Source organism: Podarcis gaigeae, assembly GCF_964106915.1.
Source record: "Podarcis gaigeae genome assembly, chromosome: 2".
NCBI lineage: Eukaryota > Metazoa > Chordata > Lepidosauria > Squamata > Lacertidae > Podarcis > Podarcis gaigeae.
In genome coordinates this window covers 62763480-62778466 of record NC_139679.1, presented here as the reverse complement: position 1 = coordinate 62778466, position 14987 = coordinate 62763480, and the positions used below count along the sequence as shown (strand labels likewise).

The window sequence follows — 14987 nt, the reverse complement described above, 5'->3', positions numbered from 1 at the left end:
GTTCTACCTTAGTTGGAGAAACTCTCCAGACTCAGTAAAAAGTTGTCACCCACCCACATTTGGTCATTTCAAATAGAGGACTAACAATAAATTCAGAGACATCTAATGTATTTCAGAGTCTTGCATGTTGAAGGGCTATCTAACCATCATTTTGTCTCGCAAAGCATTGCTTCAGTAGCATTCCCAGTAGCTCTCCCAACTGCACCAGCAATGAGAAAATTCCACAAGGCCTAATAGAAGCCTTCTTCCCATTCCCTGGAGCATTAGTTGCTTGCTAGGGCCGGTACAGAGGGGGATGAGGAAGATTTCCCACTTGTTTCCATATTGCCTTGTGCCACAAGGTCCTCTCACAATGGTGGCAATAGTGGGGACAGAATTCTGTTGAGCCCTGTGCAGTTCCTCCTTGCACAGATGTTGTACGGTGCTTGACTGGATTAAGATTTTTTGCAATAATATTTAGCATATATTGGGCTTTGTGATTGTTCAAAGTTCTTCACATGTATTATCCCTGTAACAATACAATAGAATACGTCAATATCATTAGCCCCATACCATAGATAGGTGGGACTGACAGATAATTGCTTGCCTAAGGAGTTCACCCAACTTAAAGGCTTACCCACACGTACCTTTTGCAGTGCTCTTTCCAGGCACAGGTCCATGCTTTAAAGTTCTGTGTCTGAGCACTCCTTTTTTCCTCCCTGGAGCTTTCCCTGTGAAAACCTGCTCTTTAAAGCTGAAGGGCAACAAATGGAATTTGGATTGTCTATGGATTGCTGTTTGCTCCAATTCAGCAGTAAAGGGTGGGTTTTGTTGGGAAGGATCCAGACATGGAGTTTTAAAGTGCAGGCCATGCCTAGAAAATGCGCAGGAAAGGTAAGTGTGAATAAGTCATGAGATAATGACAGAGTGAAGGGGGCTCTGACTGTTAGAAATGTTATTTGCAGCATGTGAAATGGAGGAAAGAAAGCTCTTGCCTGATGTAGTGCATTACCCAGAGGAAAAAGTGCAACACAGCCACACATGCAGAGCATGATGTGACCTATCATACTGCAGTGTGGAAAAAGGATCTTATTTTATATGTTCATTATACACACCACTTCCCTACCTTATCCTATGGCACCAGTGCAGCTTGCTGTAATTTTGAAAGTCATCACTAGTCAATGAAGGACTCAAAATGTAAGTGACATATGCATACAGGGTGTGAGGAAACCAAGATGAATCAATGAAATAATATTCATTCTTCTCCATTAACTGAGGTTTTCTTGTCCCCGTAATTCCCCATCCCCTAATCATGTTCAGTGTGGCGCTGCTATTTAAGTTGGACTTCTTTCAGTCCAGATCTGTGAGAGCAGAGTCACATAAAAATGCATTAAACAGGTTTTGAGCAGCTCAGTTTCCATTTTCATCTTCTCCCAGGTTTGAAAGGATTTCTTAGAGCCTGCCATTTGTTTATCTGTATTGACATACACTCTCTCTTTTGCTCTATAAATTTCCTCCCTCTGTTCCTCTCTCTCTTGATTCTTGAAATGATGATAAGGCCTGACTACGCAACTGCAGTATATCTGAAAACATGAATCAGCGATAAAACATGGCCAGAGATAATGGCACACAGTGAAACCCCCATCCCATGAAAGTCCCTCCCCCCAGCCTTATGAAATAAGTAAATGCATGCAGGAATTGGGTTGTGAAGCAGTCTCAGCTTGAATATAGATTGCCGGTTGTTTTCTGCCTAGTCATTTTGTCCCCATCTTGGCATTAGGTGAAATGCACAATTTTATATTTGAGCATGCTTACAGAATTAGCGGATGTAAACAAGCCTATTATCCTAGATCTGTCACCAAATATATCACTTTTTCTTTACAACATGATAATACAAGATGAAAGTTAGGAAAAGGAGTCAGTGTAGTAGCATACTGCATAAAGTGATGGACGTTGCATGAATTGGAGCTTTTTCGACTGCAAACAGCAGGTAGGTAAGGGTGGATGATCCAGATCGGAGCCATGGTAAAGCCCCCTGCACTTTCCAGCATACCAGTTTGGGGGGGGACCCCCCGTGTCTTCAATTTGCTTTGGAAAAGCACAAGTGCTAATTGTGTGAATGCCATCTCATTTAGTTTGGCCCCTAAATCAGACATACCTGGATGCAAATCTCTGTTCAGCTATGTACTCTTTATGTGGTGTTGGTCTCAACTGTGTTTCTCCTCCATCCCTATCTCAGGAAAGGGACCAGTGGTAGGCACAAGGTAGTGGCTGCACTATCTCTTCCTGCAACAGACCTTTCAATAGCAGGATTTCCAGACAGCTTGAGACCATGGCAGAAAACAGGACTGGATGCAGCCCATCTGGAAACTCCCCATTAAATTAATTCAACCACTTTAGAATATATATATATATATGCCCAAACAAATCATTTCCATATAGAACAAAAACAAGAAATAAAGACTTCGGAGTTTCATTTGTTTGTTTGTTTTTTAAAAAAGCTTATCTAATTTTGATGACTGACTTCTCTGTACACACAATCAAAACATCTTTTCTAACCAGAGCTGGAAGCTAAAAAAAAGGTCTTTCAGGGGTTGCTGTGTAATGATTTTTCTGATTTGGAAGATGAAATGCACAAACTGCTCTCCTGAACAGAGATGGATTATAACTTCAAAAAGCGACTTTTGTTCTCAAAGAATGAGTATCTGTTTGATGGAGGAAAGTGCACGGGACATTTTGTTTTTCCTCTGACAGTTGGACATTCCAGAGTTACCACTGCCACTCTTATGAGGGGAGGAATTCACCTTTTCACATTAGTTCAAAAATGGCATGATGCTCCAGTGTGGAAACGAAAAGATGATCAGTACCACTTCATTAGTTTAGTGAGCCATTTTGAACCTGAACCCCTACAGCACTCAATGCTGTGACACAGGGGTACCTGAAGGTATGCCTGTTTCTCTATGGATGTGCCTGACTGCTGAGAGCATCATTAGAGATACTTCCCTGGGTGTGAAAGAGGTCCTTTTCTATGGTTCAGCCCCATTTGTGGAACCTTCTGCAAGAGACCCTCCCGACACCTTCTTCATTTTCTTGTAGGCTCAAAGGCACTAGGCAAAGGCCATCCTTTCTCCCAGAGTTTTGTGTACCTGAAGTTTTGTTTTATTAAGTTTTAGAAAGAAAGAAAAAAACCTGTTTTGGATTGGCAGATAGGCTGCTGGAATTGTCAGTTTGTTTATTTGAACATTTGTGCCTTGTTGTTTGTGTTTCTTGATGCTTTTGCTTGGTTTTAATTTTGTCCCAGCGACTTCTTGTTGGCTGCCTTAAGTCCCCATTTGTATGAGAAAGGTGCATGAAAACATTCCACTAAATGAAAACACAATAAACTACCATCGTACCAAAAATTTATGCATAGCACCCAAAAAAAAAGCAAACAGAAAGTTCATTGTCTCCCTGCTGCCCCATGTTTCCATTCCCCCCCCCCCCCCGATGCTTACTGCTATTGCTGTTGAAATGCTCCTGTGATTGGCAAGGACTTGATGTAGAAGCAAGGACAATAAGGAGAAGCAGAGAGGAACAGAAGCGAGAACCCTTCACTATCACCTTTGCAGTCCTGTAGAGGCTGCCTACAGTTCCCAGCACAACTTTCATCTCATTGTGCTGAATACAGCCTGGCAGCTAAAGTACTGCACTTGCCTGTATTTGCAGTCTCAGGCAGGCAGTGGAAATAGGAAATTTACTGAAGGCCTAGTGAGCTGTGATTTGGTTCAGTAGCTCCAAAACGGACCCCCAGCTGCATGCTGGAAATGGGGGTTGGTGCTCCTAAGTTTGTCTTGGAGCCAGTAACAGGGCAACAGTTTTTTTTTGCAAATGTGGGCACTGCAATTATTCTGTCCATCGAGTCTAATTGTGACCTTGAAGCTGATTCCCTAAGATGTCTTTCAGACTGGCAGAAATTCAAGCGTACTGAGTCCAGCAGTAACTCTTCTTCCTGTTTATCATGGTGTAAAGTTAAGGATCCTCAGGCCTCATGGCACACTAATTAGCATCCAGGGCTATACAGCCAAAGGAGGAGGCTGCTGTCTCCCTGGTCACAAAATGAACTCTGTCCCTGCTTATTAAGGTTATGCTTAGAGTCAACATCTGAATTGCTAGAAGTTAAATATCTGCATGCAAGTGGTTTTATTGCATTGTGGAAATGAGTAAAGGTAATTAGAAACATCCAGCAATTTCCCTTCCCTCCCTGCGGGCACCAAACTACCTTCTGCATGAATTTGCATTCTTCAACAAGAATGTGCTTGCACCAGGATGTTGAGTTTCCAGGTGCAAATTGCTTCTTTGTTATGCATCCCAAATTTGTTTCCTTGATTTTCCATCTTCATCAACTTGTGCCTAACAGAGTGCCCAATCTGACTGCCCTATCCATTGACCACAGCCATCAATCCATGCATCACCTTTTATCATGCCCTTCTCCGGAAAAAGACAAATATATAGCAATTGCACTCTATTCTGCTTTGGTCAGACCACACCTGGAGTACTATGTCCAGTTCTGGGCACCACAATTTAAAAAGGATATTGACGTTGGAACATATACAGTGAAGGGCAACCAAGATCAAGGGTCTAGAAACCAAGATTTATAAGGAAAGGTTGAGTGAGTTGGGTATGTTTAGTCTGATAAAGAGGAAACTGAGAGGAGATCTGATAGCCATCTTCAAATATCTCAATGGAAGATGGAGCAAGCTTGTTTTCTCCTGCTCTGGAAGTTAGGAGCCGAACCAATGGAGTCTAGTTACAATAAAGGAGATTCCAACTGAACATCAGAAAGAACTTTCTGGCAGTAAGAGCTGTTGAATAGTGGAACAGACTCCCATGCGAGGTTGTGGACTCTCCTTGGAGATTTTTAAGCAGAGGTTGGATGACCATCTGTCATGTATGACCTAGCTGAGATTCCTGCATTGCAGTGGGGTCAGATTGATGATCTTCAGAGTGCCTTCCAACTCTACCATTCTGTTATTCTAAGACAGGGTTATTCTGATATTGCAGATTCAGAATAGATGAAAGGAAGTAACTTATTCACAGAGCACATAATTCACTAATGGAATTCAACTACTAGAAAATGGGGTGCAAGCCACTGGCTTAGATAGCTTTAAAGGGGCTTTAAATAGTAGCCAAATTTGTGGAGGATAAATCTATCAGTACCTATTTGCCAAGGTGGATTTCTTCCCCCTCCTCCCCACTTTGTTTACTTCCTTCACCTGGTAGAGCATTCTGGAGAGCTTGAAGGCTTGCACATTGTTTTGTGACAATTGATACAGCAACAAGAGCTTAAAACGTAAAAACACACACAATAAAACAGGAAACTCTATAGCAACCATTATCTGAAGATGTAAAATGATGGTCAGATTTTAGTGGCTATGAACAATATTTGCTGAGCGTTTACCTGCTCCCACGAAAATCCAAAGTCACAGTGATTTCAGTAACACAGGGGCATTATGGTTGCACAACCTAGCAGTTTGAGACAACACCATTTTTTATCTCCTCCATTAATCTATCCTGCCCTGAGGAGAGGTCATTCATGGCTCAGTGGCAGAATGCATGCTTTCCATACAGAAGGTACCAAGTTCAAGCCCGGGCATCTCCAGCCAACATGATTAGATAGCTCATTGTTATTTGTTATCTATATCCTGCTCTTCTACAGATTACAATTCAGATGAGGAGATTACAAAGATATCCTAGCACAAGAATACACTAGAGAATAAACACACCATATTACAATCATAGGACTGGAAATATTTGTGGTTTTTAAGAACTAGGTTAGCCCTCAAACACCTGGAGAGCAGTTGCCTGTCAAAACAGGTATTTCTGTGCTAGATGGACTAATGGTCTGACCCAAAATAAGGCAACCTCTTAGGTCCGAATCCATCCACTCCCCATTATTGGGTCTAGTTTTGGCTGCATATGTGCTCCTCCTGTGCATTTCATAGCAGCACAGCAATGGAGAAGCTGAGCAGGAATGAAGTTTCTCTTTTGGGATGCTGCAGTGACTTATGAAGAGTACAGGGCCAGGAGGAACCCATGAAGCTCACTGGGTAACCTTGGGACATTCACACTCTCCCTCAACCATCAGTTCTGCATCATACATTTAAATCACCTGGCTTCTGCTAAAGAATCATTGGAACTGTAGTTTGTTAAGAGCACTTGGGGTTAAGCTCCATGTGGAGTAAATTACAGTTCCCGAGATTCTTTGGTAGAAGTCACATGCCTTATATGTGCTTTAAAATAATGTGTCTTAAATGGGTGGCATGAATGTAATCTACCTCACAGGCTTGTTGTGAGGATAAACTGGGAGGGGCAACCATGTAGCCCACCCTGAACTTCTTGAAGGAAGGGCAGGACAAAAATAGAGGAAGCAAATAAAATGATGATCTTCATTTAAAGAAAGCAAGAATTCAAATGCCTATTAAATAATAACTTATTTAAACTAATAACATGATGACCCTACTCTCCTGCCATGCTCCTACTAACAATTCTGGAGCCATTTTGGGGTCAGGAAGTGGCCACTCTCCCAAAAATATAACATTCTGACCTCATTGATAGCCTATAAGACAACAGAAAGGCAGAAAACCATCAGCACAGTAAGGACAAATTCCAGGTCTGACTAGACAGAAGAGGCTGTTTTGTAGCACTTTGATTCAACAGCTGTGCTGGGCAGCTAGGTGTGAGAATGGCCATGTGTGAATGTGGTGGCCATTGTTCTGGTGCTACTAGAAGCACTGCATTATGAAGCAACCCAAAGGACCACAGAAATAATGTCTCCCTTCATGACAAAACAAAAAACCCACTCAGCCTTTGTTATGTGCTCTGGGGCACCATAGCCTAATTTTTAAGGACTTATTTTGGAGTCGGCCCCTGCTGCTGTCATATACCGGTAAATGGCTGCTTTCTGAAGGTGCCAAAAGCCACATTTTGTCAAGCTCCTTTCTTCCCAACAAAGTCAAACCAAAACCACACAATTATACCTGAGTCTCCAGGCAGAAAATGCAAGCAATGAGGAAATGGCCTAAAACTTTAAAAGAAATAAGAGGAAAGCTAATGCAGATGTCACTTTTAGGAGAGTGCTTATTATTTAAGAAATGGTTGGGTTAGTGAGGTCAGTTATTTTATTTATACAGTATTATTGCCTTTCTCCTGCCATGGAACCCAAGGCAAACCTATTCAATGCGAAGATCCCCCGCTTTACTTTCTTTCTTTTTGCTTTATCAGACATTTTCCTAGAGCTGAACTATAGCTCGTCAGCACAATTATTCTGTATAACACACACACAAGCATGAAAGCAAGTGGGATGGGGGCAAGGACAAGACACAAGATTCAAGCATTAAAGTATGGGAGAATAGCCAAGACTTAAAAAAAAAAACCCACCAAAGAGATTCTGGCCCTTCCTCCATAGGCCACAGCAATGTGTGGGCCCCACTGACTGGAAGAAGGCAGCCACTGTAGCTGGAGAAGCAGGAACTGTTTATGGTCCTGCGAGAGTCCTAGGAGCAATAGGAGTCAGGCAGTGTAACCACTGTGCAACTGGAAGTTGAGTCTGCAGAGCTGGGCTGGGAGGCTGGAACCACAGCTTGATGCTGCTGAGTCTGGTGTACCTCATAGCTGCTGTGCTATGATCAAAATACCAGGATTGAGAAAGACTAGCATTGGCAGCATTGGTTCCCACACACAAAGCAGCTTGCAGTGAGTGGTTGGCTGGCCCTTCAGCAAGTCATCATAGGGACATAGGAAGATGCCTTGTTCCATGTCAGACCATTGGTCCATCCAGCTCAGCAGTGTCTACACTGACTGGTGATGGACCCACCAGGTTTCCAGGCAAGGAACATTCCCAGACCTACATGGAGATGCTGGGGATTGAACCTGGGACCTTCCGCATGCAAAGCAGATGCTCTACCACTAAGCTAGTTCCCGTCCCCAGTGGCTAGCATCCTTTCAGTAGTGTGCCATTGGACCTGGTTGCCTAAGAAGTGACTACAGTGGTGCCTGTGCCCTCCAGCTGGCAGTGCACCTTTGTCTGTTGTTTTGTGAATTGGGGTCTTGCTATGTCAAACAGAAGTCTTAGAATTCTAGCTCTACTGCCGTTCCCTTTTCTCATCCAAAATTAGGGTTGCTAGCAGGACCAAGCCTGGCATCACCTTGTTTGAAACCCTGGTGAGCTGTTGTCAGTCAGTGTAGACTATACTGAACTAGATGGACCAATGGTTTGACTTAATATAAGGCACTGTTCCTGAGATGGACCAAGGAATTCTTTCTATGTAAAATCTTCACTGAATATTTTTTTTGTAACCCCCCCCCCCAAAAAAAAACCCCTTTGTCTTGTTATCTGTCTCTCATTGACTAAATAAAGATATAATCAAGAAGGCGGCAGCAGCAAATAGCAACATTTCCTAGGAGGATAATCAAATGCTCCACTGATAATTAGCTAAATTAATCCAAATATTTATACAAGGGAAGCAGATATTTCTAAAACATCCTGAGATACACCACAGGGCTGGAATATTAATACCAAGGCAGTAAATCAGCAGCACATTAGGAACTGAGTGGGGTAGGGAGTTGTACCAGTCATCAAAAAACAATTATACCCATCATTAAATACAGATGGCTGATGAAAGATAAGGTAACAACGATATTTTATGAACGATGATGGGAGATGAAACATAGAGGGACAATTAAGATCAAGCATTTGATATGGGCCATTAAACTGGGTCCAGGCAAGTGAGCCAAATGCTACAGAAGATGAAAAGTTACAAGGATGTAGCTCATCCTGTAACTCGGGAATGTATCCGTTTCAGATAGGAGACAGACCACTAAAAGAGAAACTCTTCACAAATTAGGGGTATTGACTAGAGGAAAAGTGATTGAGGGATTGTAAGTGACAGGCCAGAAGGGCAGAAGCAGAAATTTACCAGCTAAATTGAGAGTAACATAGTTATCTTGCATGGACAGAGCACCAGAGCAGAGCTGGCAGCATCTGTTGTTTAATTGGTGAGATTCAGAATTTCAGGGGTTTCTAAGAGGCTGGGAGTATGATTGACAGAATCTTATAATTATTATTTTTAAAGCATCTAGCCTTTGTGGCTTTGCAGGGTACTCAGAAGGCTTAGAAAGAAACATGAATACAAAGCACCCATTGTAAAAAAAAAAAAAGTACAGTGCTTTTGGGTGATTTGATACATCATTTCTGAACACTTTGAATTAGCAGCCTTAGAGCTGATTTTGTGGTGCCAAAAAGCACAGGTTTCTGAGACTTTATCCAACCTCTGAAAGTCAAACTAACTAACTTCTTGGTTACTCTTATAATAGTAAACTTGGGGTGGTGCTGGTGGTCTCTTGTGAATCAGGACCACAATGTACAGGGAGGGAAGGTTCAACCTTTGATCCCATCCTGGATTACTGCAATGTGCTGTATGTGGGACTGCCCTTGGACTTGGTTTGGAAGCTCCAGCTGGGGCTGCTGATGTAGGCAAATGGCTGGCTATGTTGGAGTAACTAAACATAAGGGTTAATTTCCTACATGAGCATAAATCACCCAATGGATGAGGTAATCGCAGGTGTAAGGTCAGTTGGTAATGACCCAATGCACTGACTATATCTATGATTAATGTATGTCAGCTCAGTTGGTTAGTCTGTGATTTAGTTAGTCTCTTGGTGTAATTTGTCCAGTGTTACATCTTGAATTGCTGGAGTTTATTTGGAACAACAGAGATACTTTCTACTTGTATGTATCTGTATCTACAAAAGCCTAAGAGCTGTATATATCTATGTTTGGAAATGCTTTACTGAGCCTTAGCTTCTGCAACAGTCAACTATTTGGACCTTAAGCTGCTTCCATGTGGTGACTGGTACTGGGAGCAACTTCTACTACAATTTCTCATATCAGATTCCTAACATTATAACTAGATAATGCACATGCAGCCCTGTGAATACATTAAAGCACTGTTAATATCTTAAGTAAGTTGGACTTGGGCAATTTCTATCAAATGGTTGAGTTTTCAAGGTATTTTTAAGGAATAAAAATCCTGTTTCTCTGACAATATTCTGCCAAACTTTATGGAGATGTGTGTTAAGAGAGAGCTCAGAACAATGATGCATGGACACAATTTTGCTTGGAGTCTAAACCAAAAGTGTGGGGGAGGGGACTAAAACTGGAGCAGGCAGAGAAGAGGACAAGAGAAGAAACTACTGCCTTTTCTGGGGAAAACCCATTCCAGGTGTCTTATAAAACCCAAGTTTAGAAAGAATCACTACTAAGGTTACCAGACGTCCCCGTTTCCCGTCCCCAGATTTACAAATCAGTCCCTATACAAAATCCATTGAAGTTGAAAAGTGTCCCCGGATTCATTGAAAAAAATCCAGTAACCTTATACTAAACCAAAGGCAACTGGTTGTTGCTAAATGAAGGGCTATGAACCCACATAAGTTAAGTAACCTAAATGAAATTATTCCAGGAAGAAGTCCCATAAAACTCAGAGACTTCCTTCCAAGTTAATGTGCTTAGGATGCTAGGCTGTTTGAAGTCCCCTGGGCTTCAGTGACAATAATTTAAGCATGTTATTTAAAACCAGTGGGGCTCAAAAGTATTTTACTTTGGTTGGATCACACCCAAAGAATGTATAGCAATGGGGAAGAGAATTAAGCATGTACCACTATAGTTAATGCAGGCATTTCAACGTGAAGAAAAATCTTAGGCTACAAATGAACAGTATTGAGATTCTGCAGGATCCCTGCTGCAGACTAAAGTAATTAATTCAGTGCCACAGCAATGATCTGGGTGTGATTCCATTTGTTTTTAAATGCAAATTTGATCGGTAGAAGACTGTGAAATGAGGAAGAGTGAATTAAGTTGAACCCACCTTATAAGATCTCTGCCCGCTCCCTCTCTCCCCGTTTGCCTCCAGCTCTTTATTCTTCCAATCCTATGATGTGTTTACGGAGAACTGCCCCACTGAATTCTGCAGGACTTACTCCTCTAACTAAAGTGTAGGAAAGATCGCTGTTGAAAGTTTGGTTGTGTGTGAAACTAGGATAGGGCAGGCGGATTCTCCATGCAGAACAAGGAAACACTATTAAGTTTTGAAATATAGGGGGTGGGCTGATAAACCTTCAGGAGGTGGTAGGGTTTTCCCTGCTGTAGGCTGGGATCCCCAAAACCAAGATCTTAGGGATCCCAGAATGTTTGGTGCAACGTGCAGTCAGATGCAAAGTCCAGGGGAATCTAATAACTTGTGGTAGTCACCACGATCCACAGAACATAAGAGGGGTTCTTGGGCAGTGAGTGGGGAGGAAGAAGCCCCAACACCACAAGATTGCCAAAGTTTTATTCTGTGGGGGTGATCATGAGAGCAAACACATCTCTGAGTTTGGGGGAAATCAGGCGCACCCGTTCCAAACAGACTATAGATCCCAGGAAAGGGGGGGGGGGGAGATTGCTAGATCAGGAGCCTCCTTTCAGCAGCAGCCGCTCCCGAACAACTTCATAGATTCCGAGGTGTGTTTGTCTCTCCCTTTCTTTTGGTGCAATCCCTCCTGTGCGTTCTCTCCTCCGAGCAGCAGAGCCAGGGTTTTGTTGGCTTGGGCGGGGAATGGTCAGGATCCCGCAGGAACCGCCTCTAAGCCGTGGCGGAGAAAAGTGTCCCGTAACGGGAAGCGGCTGCAGACTTTGGTCCCAGCGGGCGCCGGGAGCCACGAGGCTCCAAGCAAAGGGCAGAGCTGCTGCGCCCGACGCCGACGTCGCCACCACCGCCTCCCCGGAGCCAGGCCAGGCGAGGCTGGGCTGTGCAGCAGAAGCGGCGGCGGCGAAGGCGGCGGCGGCGGCAGCAGCGCCTCTGTCAATCAGGCGGACTTCCCTCCCGCACGCCGCGCGCTTCCCAGCCAGCCGCCTGCTGGTGTCTCTGCTGCCTTCGGCGGGGAGAGCGGCCGCTCAGCGAGCGCTGGAGAGGAGCAGGAGGAGGGCGGATGCGCCAGGGCGAGCGCCGCCGGGGCTGAGGGTTCCCCGCCGCGGGCAAGAGGGCGGCGCCGGCTGCCCTCCAATGTGGCCGGAGCCCCCTGCAGGGCACTTTCGGCAGCCTCCCCAGGCTGCGCGACGCCTGCGATGGGTCCTCCGGGCGGGATCGCCGCGCTCCTCGCCGCCGCCGCCTACTGCTGCTGCTGCTCGTGGGCGCTCCTTCTGGCCCCGGGGGCCCCGCAGAGTCCCGGGCAGGGAGGTAAGTGCTGCGGGGGCCCAGCCCTGGAGAGAGCCGCCGCCGCCACCTCCTGGTCCGGGTCTTCCCGGCTGGGGTGCTCTCTCGCTCTCGCTGAACTTCGCCGGCGAAGCACTTTCCCCTTCTTTCCGCCAGCCAGACTTCTCTGCGCCACGCGGACCGAAGGGCTCGGAGGGGGTTCTTCGCGCCGCCACGTGGGGCTGGCTACTTTTGGTGTGCTGTCCCGTGGGGCGCGGGGTGGGATCGGGGGGCGAACGAGGGAGAACGGGGTGGGGGAAGAAATCGCTTGTTGGATCGCGTTAGATCTCTTGAGAGAGGGGCGCGGGACGGGGAGAGTTTCCCGCTGAAGTGGGAACCTCGAATGAACTCTGTTTACAGTCGGGCGCATATGGCAAGATCCGAGCTGAGCGTGTCAATTCTTGGAATTCCATGTGCGGAATAAAACACCTGGCAGAGCCTTAAGTTTTCTTCCCTGCTGTTGTTTAAATTAAAGTAGGAGAGGGGGAACTGGGTCAAGCGGTTGACATGGATTTTTAATAATAATAATAATAATAATTAAAAAAGAAACCTTTCCATTGTGACTGCTAACCACAAGCTTTTAAGCTTCGTTCAATTGTCAGCCACATCGGGATTGGGGAGGAAATTAAGCAGGTCAAAGTTTTAAAGTTGATGTGACAGTAAACTTTCTGCCTTTGGAAAGCCTCACTCAGGGCATCTCTCTCTCTTGGCAGCCCTAGCTGAAAAACGGAATTGCTGGAGAGAGACTGTGCTGATCTCTTTTTGGGAGACGTGTCTTCCCCAAGTGGAGGGTGGGAGCATCCTTGATGCCTGACCATCTCTGAATGGGGATGTCAGCAAGATGGGCTGTGTTGCTAAAACAGCTGGAGAGATGATGCCGGGTGCCTGCCTCGCCCTGTTCTCTGAAATTCCCTCTGCTCTGTGTTAACCCCGTAGTTGAATGAACATTGATGGTGCCTGACACATTAAGAAAGGGAAGGGATGCCCGCTCCAGGCAATGGTGGGATGCAGCGCAGTGATCTCAAGGAGGGGAAACTCAGCGTGACATTAATTATTACTCATTATTTACACATGCTCTCTCTTTCTCTCTCCCTAGATTACCTTCTGGGAGATCTAGAAGAATACAGTCTTGTCATCCCAACTAGCACAGACTCGGAGGGCAGGTTCCTCTCCAATGTCGTATCGGGAGCAGCAGAGAGGCGCTTTCGAAGGGACACAGGGGCTTCTCTGCACAAAGCTGCAAGCGAGCCAATTTTTTACAATGTCACTGTTTTTGGAAGAGAATTTCACTTTAGACTGAGACCAAACTCTAGGCTGGTGGCTCCTGGGGCAACTGTTGAATGGCAGGAGGATTCCAACCTCACTTACGTTGAACCTCTCCATGGGAATTGCTTCTATGTTGGGGATATCACCGACTTGCCTAATGCTTCTGTGGCGATAAGCAATTGTGATGGGCTGGTAAGATGCTTTGTTGTTTATGTAGCTAAGAGGATGAATGACTTTCTTTCTTTCTTATGTGGAAGGTGTGGATCTTCTGCCTTCCAAAAAAATAAAAATAAATCACACCTCAGTTGTTATATTAATTGTGAAATCAAATAAAGGAAATGTTCCCTGACATGAACTAGGGTGTGATGAAGCAGAAAGCTCACTTTATAGGTAGCGGAGGAGCCAGTTCACTCTGAACTGACACGTAACTGCTGTGACAAATCACTAATTATCAACAGGAAACTCTAGATAGCCCTCCTGAAGCTTCTCAGCACATCTAAAACAGTGACCTGATGCCGTCATCTGCACATTTTCCATATTTGCAATATTCTCTGCCATTTTCAATTTAGCAGCGGCCATGGAAGTGTGTGTGTTTAAAAGACAAGATAATAAGGCTGAAAGACAGGCTCTGTGGTAAATTGATTGGGGTTTTTTTGTATTTGGAAATGAAATTTGTTCAGAGGTTGGGGTCAGGTCTTTATTCTTTTGAAAGGTGTCTTCCTCATGACAGTTCTCCTATCTGTCTACTCAGTCATGGGAAATCCAGAAGGAACTGGTTTTATGGACTTCCTATGCTTCTGCACCTTATATAGTGATTCTATGTATTTGAGGAGCTGTTTATTTGTACATATATAGTCAGAAGTAAATTCCAGTTTTCCATTCCTTAGCCAATGTGGCAAGGCCAAACTGTGTGTCTTAAGCTATATTTTTAAAAACTCAGTTGTTATGCAGAGCAAAGTTTGCTTAGTTTAACTTTGGGGAATGAATACTAATTACATCCAGTATCATCTTGTTTATATTGTTTGAGAGAGAAAAGAGGCTTCCTAATGTACAGCTGGCACTACTTATATGATAAATGGATTTAAGCCTAGATCAAGCCTGTGCTGTCTGAATTCTGTTCAGAATCTGATTAAAAAGAAAGAGGCATGGGGTGGAGATGTGGTTGTCAACTTTTGTGGGTGTTGTGGATGGGTGTGTGTTCTTGTACTCTTATTAGCAGCTTAGGCCACAAGGCATTTAGCAGATAAAACGTTTGATACCATTTCAACTCCTGCACCATTCCTGCATCCCATGGCGGAAAACTCTTGGCATTGCTGGGTGGAGGTCACCCTAATCGACTTGGGCTCTCCAGTAAGACAAGGTCTATTGGACAAGTTTATTCTCCTACCCATTTAACCTCCTTCATGATGGAATGATGAACCAGTAGTATAAGAACACCTAATCAGTGGTGTTTTCAGCGCAAAAGCGGGGGGGGGG

The 14987-nt window shown here is 44.5% G+C and overlaps 1 protein-coding gene across 5 annotated transcripts in view; it reads left to right on the top strand.

The window, feature by feature from the left end:
* The window catches only part of ADAMTS2 (ADAM metallopeptidase with thrombospondin type 1 motif 2), a 328102-nt gene that overhangs the window by 92307 nt on the left and 220808 nt on the right, over nt 1–14987 (top strand). For 2 of the 5 annotated variants that reach the window (XM_083728369.1, XM_083728368.1), the window contains exon 4: nt 13342–13703. Coding sequence is in view for 2 of the 5 variants with exons in the window: in XM_083728366.1 (XP_083584492.1) it covers nt 12119–12230; nt 13342–13703 (474 nt within the window). In the remaining 3 variants the exon portion in view is untranslated. Of the gene's footprint in view, nt 1–11621; nt 12231–12602; nt 12720–13211; nt 13246–13341; nt 13704–14987 lie in introns of those variants that run through there. The other 3 variants (XM_083728366.1, XM_083728370.1, XM_083728367.1) reach the window with 3 other exon arrangements.